At 48.9% G+C, this 12,281-nt stretch overlaps 1 protein-coding gene across 5 annotated transcripts in view; it reads left to right on the forward strand.

The window, feature by feature from the left end:
* Nucleotides 1-12,281, forward strand: part of ECE1 (endothelin converting enzyme 1) — a 115,750-nt gene that overhangs the window by 70,720 nt on the left and 32,749 nt on the right. For all 5 annotated transcript variants that reach the window (XM_039218753.1, XM_039218754.1, XM_039218752.1 and 2 more), the window contains one exon: nt 11,401-11,522. In XM_039218753.1, coding sequence (XP_039074684.1) covers nt 11,401-11,522 — 122 coding nt within the window. The remainder of the gene's footprint in view (nt 1-11,400; nt 11,523-12,281) is intronic.

The following is a 12,281-nucleotide window of genomic DNA, read 5'->3' on the forward strand; positions in this document are numbered from 1 at the left end:
AGAACCGTGCATTCAAAGCCCCCGACCCTGCGACTAGGGTCTGGTGGGGTCAGAAGGCGGGACTGCAGGGTTTTGAAGTCAGGCAGCCGTGGCATGCTAGCTTATCACATGTGGCCTTGGACAAGTGACACGCCTCCTCTCCGGCTTCATTTCCTTATCTATAACATGGGGGTAGTGATGCCATCTAACCCAAGGTTACTGCGAGTAGGGGCTTGTGTGTGCTAAGTCAGCGTGCTTGGCACACAGCTTGGTACATAGTAAGTGCTCAGCAAAGCAGAGCCACCCAGGATGCCAGCCCAGACCGCTCCCTGACAAGCCGTGTGACCACAGAGAAGCTAATCAGGCTCCTCGTCTGTAAGGTGGGAACTGACTCGGAGCATTGATGGGGATGTTGTAAGGATTAGTGCGGTGGCCAAAGAAAACCTCATTATTGCTTATTTTATTTCTTACAAAGGTGCTGATGTGGACCTAGTTATTAGGGAAAGAGGTACAGGCATATCCATGACCATGCTAGGTTGTTTACTTGTATTATTTTATTTAAGCCGTGGATGTGTATATCCATTGTACAGATGGGACTCACAAATACCTAGGAAGTAGTGAGCTTTAGCTGAGAGTTGGCTCCGGAGCTAGGGAGCCTCAAACCTGCACTCTTTCTCTACTGACTTCCCCGAGTCAGATTCACCTTGCAGAGGCCACAGAGAGGCCCAGAAGCACGATTCACCAACCGCCTTTTCCCAGTGGCAGCTTGATTAAGCTCTCCAGTCTAGGTGGGACCTGGCCAAGGCCTGATGAACACAGTGGGTGAGGTCATCCCTGAGTCCTAATGACCAGAAGCTTATGACCAGAAGGCATATCCTAGAGACCCTTCCTGTCAGGCCCATCCCTGGGAATTAGTCTGGAAATGGCCTCTCACCTGTGGGTCTTGATACCTGGGATTTTGATACTTGGAAACCCCCAAAGGGGCAGGAGGCAGGTGAGTGGGTTACAAAAAAATGCAGGAACATGGGCCAGTGCATTCCTGGGCTCAAGGCCAGGCTGGTTTCAGCTTCCTCAGGACGTGGGGTCAGCCAGCCGGCCTCAGGAGCAGGACCGGAGCTGGTGGGGAGTGAAGTGTGCCGGGGGTGCCCAGGCTGGCCAAGCCGGCCTGGCGCTGGCGTCTCTGGAAGGAGAAGGAACGTTCAGAGTGCCGATGAGCCAGTCCTTTCTCAGAACAGTGAATTCACTCTGGCTCCCTCAGAGGACATCAGGCAGATCTGTAGCAGGTGGACTGAACTCTGCCAAGTGCCACTGTCCTCAGCATGGGACACAGGTGCCTCACCCAGCAGACACTCTGCCTCACCCAAGTTGCCGGCTTGGGCTGTCCTTGTGGGCCTTGGGGAGGCAAGAGTGTGGCCTCCCTTCATCAGGGGAAGGATGCAGCTGAACCTCTCACCCTTAGGCTGGGCCTCTCCCCCCGACTATCTGGACTACCTGCCTCACCCTTTCCAGTCCTACAGGACTTTTCTCAAATCTGCTTCCTCTGTGAGGCCTTCTGTGGCTACCAAAGGGCTTCTCTGAGTTTGAGCTACAATCGCACTCTATGTGCCTGTCGTCTGTACCAAATAAGATTGATGCATGCAAAATTAATGCCTGGTTTTTGTAACCATTTGAGCAACCCATATTCCGCAAGGAATTTGTGGTCTCCCCTCTTTCTACCCCAGCGCCAGTCTGCCTGAGAAATAGAGACAGAATCATTCCATCAGTATTAAATTGGTCCATGTCAGTGACTTGGCAATGAATCATGTCGCCCTGTGATACCTTTTGCACTTTTATTTTGGTTTGTTTTCCCAGTAGTTGCTGTCTAGCTTTGTTTCATCTTCCCATGCGTATTGGAAGCGCTGCGGACACGCTGTGTCCAACACGCTCTCTGTCCGGTGTTGTGTTCTGAGGACCAGGGTGGGTGTCCAGGGCTTCTCTGGGCTGGCTGGGCTACTTTGGTGCTGCCTCTGGCTTTCCCGGCCAACCTCCGGGAAAGGAAAGGAATGCAGAGAGAGCTCAGGTCCCTGTTGTGGCCTCAGCCACTTGCTTGTGGGACCTTGGGCACGTTACTCAACCTCTTGCCTATTAATTGGGCGTGATCCTAATAACACCCACTGGTGGAAACTGTTAGGACACGATGCGCACACACAGCCACACCCACACACAGAGGAAGCAGTTCATTTTCTCAGGGAGGCTTAAGAATGCTTGGGTTCAGGGGCGCCTGGGTGGCTTAGTCGGTTAAGCGTCCGACTTTCGCTTAGGTCATGATCTCGCAGTTCGTGAGTTCGAGCCCCAAGTCAGACTCTGTGCTGACTGCCAGCTCAGAGCCTGGAGCCTGTTTCAGTCTGTGACTCCCTCTCTCTCTGACCCTCCCCTGCTCACGCTCTCTCTCTCTCTCTTTCCTAGAAATAAATTTAAAAAAATTTAAAAAAAAAAAAAAAAAAAAAAAGAATGCTTGGGTTCAGGGGCACCTGGGTGGCTTAGTCGGTTAAGCGTCCGACTTTCGCTTAGGTCATGATCTCGCAGTTCGTGAGTTCGAGCCCCGTGTCAGACTCTGTGCTGACTGCCAGCTCAGAGCCTGGAGCCTGTTTCAGTCTGTGACTCCCTCTCTCTCTGACCCTCCCCTGCTCACGCTCTCTCTCTCTCTCTCTCTCTCTCCTAGAAATAAATAAAAACATTAAAAAAAAAAAAAAGAATGCTTGGGTTCAAATGCCAACACATCACATATAAGCTTTGCCTCCCTACGCAGGTTCCTTCCTCTCCCTCAGCCTCACTCTCTCTCCCCGTGAAATGGGGGCATAGTACCGCCTCGGGCTGTCAGTGTGCAGATGAGTAGATCTTGACCAGGGCTTGGCCTGCAGTAGGCACTAGTCATGGTAATGGTTTTATCATTTATTATTGTTCTTCAGCAGGAAAAGGTGCTTTGTCTATCTGCTCCCCTACTTCCACTCACAGGATGGGGCCTGTGACAGCCTGAACTGAGTCTGTGGTTTTATCTAAATCAAGTGCAGGTCTTCCCCTGATGTGGAGCTCTACAGGCTCCTGGCCAGATGGCCCTTCTGCGGCACAAGGACCACAGAACCACAGAATTCCCAGGAACCCCCATTCCTGCAGCCCACCCAGCTTCCAAGGATTGGTTTCCTCCCGGGGAGTGGTGTGGGAGAGGGTGTTCCAATAAAAACTTACAGAGGAAGAAGTGGGCCGATTAAATGGAGTGCTATGTTTCCTCTTCGGGAGTTTGGGGAAGTGACTGAGGAAGTTTCTGGAACTCAGGGTACCTGGAAGGAAGTACCCAGGCAATTGGGAGGCCTGTTGTCTGGCCCTGGGCTGCCAAACTAGTTTCACACCGTGGGGTCCCTGGAAGTGCCACCATATTGAAAACATGGCCCCCAGCTCCGTCCTGGGAGCTATACTGTTGATTGCGCCTCGGCTGCTCCCATGGAACTTTCTTCTGGAAAGTAAGCGCCAGCAGGGATGTCTTCAAGGAGTCCAAGGTTTTCCTCACGAGAAAACTATGTGTGGCTCATCCCTCAGGCTGATGTGATCGATATCTTTCTTTACAGAGCTCCCAGAATATTCCATCATCCATTCCTCTGTTCACCAGTTATATATTACACACCAACTGCATGCCAGACATCACTAGGTGCTGGGATCGCGTAAGGAATAAGACAGCCTTTCCTTATGGAAACGTTCCAGTGAGGGAGACAGTAAACAAGTAAACAAGCAAATAAGGAATATGGTTGTGAAGCGTTAGGGCTTTGAAACCCGTCACGTAGGAAGCAGGGCCAGGAAGGGAAGGGGCCACTGTCACTACAGCGTTCAAGGAGGGATGGGCTTTCAGAGGAGGGACATTTGGACCGAAACTTGAATTAATTGTCAAGAGAGTGGACCACATGGATGTGAGGAGAAAATTATGCCAGGCAGGACAGTGAGCACAGTGGCCCTGGGGCGGGGGTCCGGGGGCAAGAGACAGACAGTGGGTGGAAGCCCCGACCAAAGGCAGTGTTTCCTCACCTTTTTTCATTATTGCCCCCTCCCTAAAATTATTTTTCTGCTTTATTTTTTTTAATTCAATTTCCTTAAAGAAATAAGCAAAAATAGTTCATGCATTTCTCCCACCACCCCACCCACCAACTCTACCAACCACGAATCTGTTCTCTAGATCTACCAGCTTGGTTTTTGTTTTATATATATGTTACATATGATATATATACATATATATATATATATATAATTTGTGTTTGTCCGTGTAACTTCCTTCACTTGGCATAATATCCTAAGGGTTTCATCCATGTCATCACAAATGGCAAGATTTCCTTCTTTTTTATGGATGAATAATATTCCTGTGTGTGTGTGTGTGTGTACGTGTGCGTGTGTGTGTGTGTTCTTTATCCAATTCACCCATCAGTGGGCACTTAGGTTGTTTCAATATCTTGCTTATTGTAAATAATGCTGCAATGAATGTACAGGTGCATATATGTTTTTGAGTTAGTGTTTTCGTTTTCTTTGTGTACATATCCAGAAGTAGAGTTGCTGGATCATAGGGTAGTTCTATTTTTAATTTTTTGAGGAACCTCCCTACTGTTTTCCACAGTGGTGGCACCAATTTATTTTCCCACCAACAGTGCACGAGGGTTTCCTTTTCTCCACATTCTCGCCAATACTTGTTACTTGTCTTTTTGATACTAGTCATTCTGACAGCTGTGAGATGATCTCTCCTTGTGGTTTTGGTTTGCATTTCCTGATGGTGAGTCATGTTGAACACCTTTTCATGTGGCTGTTGGCCATCTGTATGTCTCCTTCTTCATGTCTTCTGTCCATTTTTTAAAATGTATTTATTTATTTATTTTAATGTTTTATTTATTTTTAGGAGAGAGAGAGAGACAGCGTGAGCAGGGGAGGGGCAGAGAGAGAGGAAGTCACAGACTGAAACAGGCTCCAGGCTCTGAACTGGCAGTCAGCACACAGCCCGACGCGGGGCTCGAACCCACGATCCGTGAGATCATGACCCAAGTGAAAGTCGGACGCTTAACCGACTAAGCCACCCAGGCGCCCCTAAAATGTATTTATTTTTGAGACAGAGAGAGAGAGAGAGCAAGAAAGAAAACGAGTGGGGGAGGGGCAGAGAGCGAGAGAGGGAATCCCAAACAGACTCTGCATTGCCAGCACACAGCCCAACACAGGACTCAAACTCACAAACTGTGAGATCATGACCTGAGCCAAAACCAAGAGTGAGATGCTCGACCGACTGAGCCACCCAGCTGCCCCTCTTCTGTCCATTTTTTTAATCAGATTTTTTTTTTTTTTTTGCTGTTGAATTGTATGAGTTCTTTATATATTTTGGATATTAGCCCCTTATCAGATGTATGATTTGTATGTATTTTCTCCCATTAGTAGGTTGCCTTTTCATTTTGTGGATGGTTTCCTCCGCTGTACAGAAGCTTTTTAGTTTGATGTAGTCCCACGTGTTTCTTCTAAATGTTCATCCGATATTTACGTCCTTCATCCATTTTGAGTTAATTTTGCGTGTGTGTGGCATAAGATGGTGGTCCAGGCTCATTCTTTTGAGTGTGGCTGTCCAGTTTTTGCAACACCACTTATTGAAGAGACCTTCCTTTCCCTATTGTATGTCCTTGGCTCCTGTGTCATAAAGTAACTGACAATGTATATGTGGGTTTATTTCTTTCTATCCTGTTCCGTTGATCTATGTGTCTGTTTTTATGCCAATACCATACCGTCTTCATTACTATAGCTTTGTATTACAGCTTGAAATCAGGGAGCGTGATGCCTCCAGCTTTGTTCTTCTTTCTTAAGATTACTCTGGGGATGCCTGGGTGGCTAAGTTGGGTAAGCATCCAACTCTTGATCTCAGCTCAGGTCTTGATCTCATGGTCATGAGTTCAGCCCTGTATGGAGCCTACTTAAAAAAAATAAAAATAAAAAAGTAAAAAAGATTACTCTGGCTATTCAGGGTCTTTCATGGTTCCATACCAATTTTAGGATTGCTTGTTCTATTTCTGTAAAAAGTGCCGTTGGAATTTTGATAGGGATTGCATTGAATCTGTACATTACTTTGGGTAGTATGGACAGTGTAACAGTAGTAATTCTTCCAGTCTCTGAGCAAAGAATATCTTTCCATTTAAGTATCTTCTCCAATTTCTTTCACCAATATCTTGTAGTGTTGCTCTTTCATACTCTTTCATAGCTCTTTCAACTTCTTGGTTAAATTTATTCCTAGATTTTTTTTTTTATGTAATTGTAAATGGGAGTGTTTTCTTAATTTCTCTTTTTGATAGTTCATTATTAGTGTAGTATAGAAATACAACAGGGACGCCTGGGTGGCTCATTTGGTTAAGTGTTTGACTCCTGATTTCGGCTCAGGTCATGATCTCATGTTTCATGAGTTTGAGCCTTGAATCTGCACTAACAGAGCAGAGCCTGCTTGGGATTCTCTCTTTCCTTCTCGCTCTGCCCCTCCCCCACTCATGCTGTCTCTCTCTCTCCCTTTCTCTCTCAAATAAACTTTTAAAAAAAAAAGTACAACAGACTTTTGTGTATTGATGTTGTATCTTGTTCCTTTATTAGATTTATAAGTTCTGACAGGTTGATGGAGTCTTTAGGGTTTTTTGTATATAATATCACGTTCTCTGCAAATAGTCACAGTTTTACTTCTTCCAATCTTTTTTTTTTTCAAAATTGAAAAATTTATTCTCTCACCATATTCACAGAACAAAAGATTTATAACTTGTTTAATATGATAGATTTATGTACTTTTTCCTTTCCAATTCAGATGCCTTTTATTTCTTTTTCTTAACTAATTGCTCTGACTACAGCTCTCAGTGCTGTTGAATAAAAGTGGCAAGAGTGGACATCCTAGCCTTTACCTGATCTTAGAGGAAAAGCTTTCACCAGTGAGTATGATGTTAGCTGTGGGCCTCTATTATGTGGAGGCACGTTCCCTTTATGCTTTGTTGAGAGTTTGTTGAGAGTCCATCATAAATGGATGTTGAATTTTGTCAAATGCTTTTTCTGCATCTATTGAGGTGATACCATTTTTATCCTTCATTGTGGACATTGAACCATCCTTGCATCCGTGTAATAAATCCTACTTGATTGTGGTGTATGATCCTTTTAATGTTTTATTGAATTTTGTTTGCTAAGATTTTGTTGAGGATTTTTGCATCTATGTTCATCAGGGATGTTGGCGTATAATTTTCTTTTCTTGGGGCATCTTCGGTTTTGGTATCAGAGTAATGGTGGCTTTGCCAAATAAGTTTGGAAGAATTCTCTCTTCTGTCTTTTGGAAGAGTTTGAGAAAGATTGGTCCCTTAATTCTTTGTTGACTGTTTGGTAGAACTCACCAGTGAAGCTGTCTCGTCCTAGATTTTTGTTTGTTGAGAGGTTTTTGATTACTGATTCAGCCACCTAGAAATTGGTCTGTTCAGATTTTCTGTTTTATCATGATTCAGTCTCCTATTTCTAGGAGTTTATCCATTTCATCTATGTTGTCCAGGAAAGATACAAGAGATCGTATCCTTACTTACTGTTTATGTTAAACAGTTATGTTTCATCTATGTTAAACTTACTGTTTATGTACTGAGTATACACATGAAAGGGTGAGATGTTTCTGCTCCCTAAGAGTTAATTCTCTCTCCCTTCGGGGACAATATGGTCCCTGTTGAGAAAGCATGATTTAGGGCCTTATAGGAATTTGTGTACGCCAGGGCGTATTTGAACTCAGAGTTTTTCAAGACACTAGCTCTGTAAAGTCCACACCCAGGGTTCCACCTCGGTGTCTACTAGGCACCTTCAGCTAAATCCCTAATCCCTTCTCTGCTGTCACCCTGGCCCAAGCCCGCACCATCGCCCCCCGCGTCTGTTGCGGTGGCCCTCCAGGTCACAGGTGCCCTACAGAAGAGGATGAAGGACAGGAGAGGGGAGGGGGTGCTGGCGGTTGTCCCAGTGGGCTCTATGAACCAGAGGGAGGCAGGGAGAGCCATGGAGGAGCTGGACCTTCTCCCAGAACTCCAGCCCCCGCCGGTGTCACTGTGGGAATACAGGGGGCATAAACACCAGTTCCTGGTGAGGCCTGTGCCCCTGGCCCTTCCTGCCACACCTGCCTCATTTCCTCCCCGTGCAAGTCTCCATCAAGCACTGACCTCGTCGTCATCTTAGCGCCCAGATATGGCATCCTTCCTCATCAGAGGCAGACGCTGGGCTCTGTTCTTCCGGCAAACGCTGCTGGGGGCTACTCCTCTGAGTTCAGGCACAAGTAGGATGCAAACTGGTGGGTGAGGGAGCCCAAGCACAGACCCCCATGTCACCTCCGCACTGAGCTCAGCCTTCAGCCCAGAGTTCAGGCGAGGGGTTCCCCGGGGCCTCCCCCACCGTCCTTTCTCAGGGCCTCCTGTCCTCAAAGCGTTTGCCCTCTGTGCAGTCAGATGCTTTGTGATCATCCTGTTATGGTCCGTCTCGCCCACCAGGCTACAGGCCTTCTGTGGACAGACGCGTATCTGCGTGGCCTGCCGCGCTCTCCCCCCCCCCCAGCCCGGCAGCCACCAAACCATAGGAACTCAATAAATATTTGTGGAAAAACAGGTGAATGTGAGATCCAGGGTGTGGAGCTCAGAGGAAGGAAGTACTCATCAGGGGCAGCCTCTCAGCAAAGGAGAGCGGGAGGGTGTGCATGTTTGAGGGACGGTTCTGTCTGGCTGGGGATAATGCGGGGGAAGATGGGCAGTGGCCTTGGGGCCTGGTTCTGTCATCGGCCAGAGCACACAGAGCACACTCCCTCATCACTGACTCTGGCATTTCAGGGTCATAGCCAGAGCCACATATGGAGAGTGAGAGCTGCTTTCAGGCTCTGGCAAGCAATGATGATTCTTGTGCTTTCCCTTCTAACAGCCCAGCTGCGGGAGGCACTGTCATAGAAACAAAGCTTCTGGCAGGGGGGGAAGCGTGGAAACTCCCCTTTTGCTTTCCCTGAAGTTCCGCTTCCTGAGTCTGAGGAGCAGGGAGAGGTCCAGCTCTCCCCCTGTCTGCCCTCCCCTTCGGAAGCCTCCCCTCGTGCTCTGGAAGGGAGTATGGGACACGCAGGCACTTCCAGGCTTCAGCAGCACGGCAGGCTGTGGTTTCCAGGGCTGGACCCTCAGGCCCCTGGACCACTCTCTCTCTTGGGGTTCTCCTGTCTCTGCATCTCCCTTCAGATGAGCCCAGGCTGGTCCCATGCCCTCTTCAGGGGCGTCACCCTGACTTCAGCAAGATGGGGGTTGATGCTCTCTGGCCAGAGAAAACTGCAGTATTAGTTATGGTAAGAATTTGGGGGAGGGCAGGTGGGCTCTTCCGACAAGGGCTGGGAGAGCTAAAGTGACCCATGCTGAAAGTCAGGTCAAGAGGTGACTCATGCCCCCTGCACCGCAGGCCACCCCAAATGGATTGGTTTTCTCTAGATAGCATGGCCTTGTGTGCCTCGTGTTTCCCCAAACACTCCAACTCCATCCAAACCCAAGGCTCTTTCCCCTCATTTCTACTTAGTGAATAACTTCTTGCCTTTAAAAGAACCAGCTGTGGGGGAGGGGGCGCCTGGGTAGTGCAGTCAGTTAAGTGTCTGACTCTTGACCTCAACTCAGGTCATGATCTCGTGGTTCCTGAGTTTAAGCCCCTCATCGGGCTCTGCGCTGATAACAAAGAACCTGCTTGGGATTCTGTCTCTCCTTCTCTCTGATCCTCCCCCATGAGTACTCTCTCTCTCAAAATAAATCAAGAAACTTTAAAATTTTTTTAAAAGAACCAGCCCGGAAAGCCTACCTGGCTCAGTCCATGGAGCATACAAAACACCTGATCTAGGGGTTGTAAGTTCGAGCCCCATGGTGCACATAGAGCCTACTAAAAAAAATATTTTTAATAAGAAATAAATAAAAGAACCAGCTTAGAGCTAGAGTCCCCTGCCCCACCTCACCCCACCAAAGGGTATGAATTTTCTCAGGGCTCCACAGCCATTTGTGTTAAAGTACCTCGGTGTCTCCCGGTCATTTCTTTGCTTGGCTATTGTGAACTCCCTGGAGGCAGAGACTATGTGGGTCTTATTCATGTCTGTAAAACTCAGAGCTCAGCCCAATGCCTGGCACTCGATAGGTGCTCCATGTTAGGGCCTTCATGAAAGAACACTCCAGAGAAGCCCCATCAGAAAGATGGCCTCTGGGAGAGGCCTTGAAGGCTATAGGATTTTGACAGTGTCCCAAACAGGAGGGCTGGGGGAACTTTTTGTTCATGTGTTTTCTTGTCTGTTATCTGTGTCCTCGTACTAGAAAAGAAGCTCCATGGGGACAGGGGCATTGTCTTTTGCGTCCCCAAAACTTGTGCAGTGCGTAGCACAGAGTAAGCATCTAGTATCTATTTAGTGGATGAATGGATAAGGTTCTGCCAGAAAAGTCTTCATGGAGGAGGTGGGGTTTGAGAGAGTCTTTGAAAGAAGCAAAAGAAGGAATTTCTGGGTCCAGGAGAAGTGAATTGGAAATGAGGAAAGGTGACCAGAGCAGTGAGGAAGGGGTTTCCCAGGGAGGCAGCAAGGTGGACAGACAGGCGTTATCTGGACCTGGGTCTGAGGTGAAGGCTCAGGCATAGGAGCCCCGGCACACAGTAGGTCCTTTATGACCTGAACAGAAGGACCTGTCACCTTCACTGGGTATAGGCAGTGCCCTGCTCTGTGCTGGTGGTGCACGTATAGGAGTGTGGCCCTCAGCGGGCGGCCCCTGGACTCAGACACCGCGGACAGGGCGAAGGGGACCCAGGTCTCCCAGGCGTCCCGGTGCAAGGATGGAGATGCTCACTGCTGAGTTAGGAAGAGAAATGGCAAAAGCACTCTGCGTGAACTGTAAGTCCAATGAACAAGCCGGGACCCTCAGGGGAGGAAGGGAGAAGGAAACTCCTGGGGAATGAGGCCTTGAAGCTTCCATTCAGCTCCAGGCTTTATCACAGGATAGGCCATCTGGGCTCAGAAAACCAAGACAGGCCTCTGTCCCGCACACCAGGCAGAGGTGTCTGGGCCACACATTAGCCAGCAGGAAAAGCGGGGTGTCCTGCTAGGTGGCCTGTGCTGCCAACCGAGGGGCATGTCTATGCACCTGGCTGGCAGACAGGGAGAAACATGGTATATTCTTCTTATTTGCACTCAGCAAAAATTAGGAAGCACCTCATTTTCCCAGGATCTGCCCAGGGGCAGCTGTAAACCCGCTGTGGCTGAGTTGTTGTGGCTGCCCTGACAGGGAGAAGTCCTAGGTCTCTCTATGGCTGAGAACACCAAGGCTCTGAGAGGGACTTCCTCAGGGCTACCCACTGAGCAACTAGGGGCATGTTGCCAACTGCTATCTCTTGTCATTCCAGAAAATTCCACAGCCAGTGTGAGTGAGGCAGAAAGAAAGGCCCAGGTATACTACCGTGCATGTATGAATGAAACCAGGATTGAGGAGCTCAAGGCCAAGCCCCTGATGGAGCTGATTGAGAAGGTGAGTTCTTGGAGCAGGTTTTCGTGGATCTCCTCCAGCCTGAGCCCCCTGCCCCCCTCTGGCTGCAACCCCCGCTCTCAGGTACCACTGAGGCCCGGCTACCTCACACCTCCAACCACCTCACCCAGCTGACTGTAGAGCCTGCCGGGGCTGAGCGTGTCGGAGTGTATGTGTGTGCGCGCGCGCGTGCGCGTGCTCATGCGTCTCTGTGGGTGGGAATATCCGTCTTTGTGTCGGGGTATGTGTCAGCTCCTGTTGTGCATGTTTGCCACACGTATGTGTGTCTCTCTGTGCATCTGTGTGTGGGATGGAGGCCGTATTTATAGAAAAAATGTTTCTCTACCTTGTTGCTTCCTTTTCCTCAGAGGGTGTGTTGTGTGAGGAGGGGTATGTTCCAGAAGGACCGACTGAAAGTCTCAGATCTGAAGCAGAACCCCTGCCCCAGGGCACTTGGGTGGCTCAGTTAGTTGGCTGTCTGACTCTTGATTTCTGCTCAGGTCATGATCCCAGGTAGTGGGATCAAGCCCTGTGTTGGCTCCACGCTAAGGGGCCTGCCTGACACCCACAGAGGGTGGCCATGGATGTGTTCTAGCTGCCCCATGCTCCCTCAGGGCTCTGCCTCCTGGTTTGGCTCTGAAAAGGCATTGTGGGGTGGTGGGAGGCTGTGGACACCAGAGACCGGACAGTCCTGCCCTCCGGCGCTGGCCCCACATGCCAGTGTGGGCCAAACCAGAGACAGGGAGGAAATGACAGAATCCC

This window comes from Hyaena hyaena, unplaced genomic scaffold (assembly GCF_003009895.1).
Source record: "Hyaena hyaena isolate Hyena2069 unplaced genomic scaffold, ASM300989v1 scaffold_780, whole genome shotgun sequence".
Classification (NCBI taxonomy): Eukaryota; Metazoa; Chordata; class Mammalia; order Carnivora; family Hyaenidae; genus Hyaena; species Hyaena hyaena.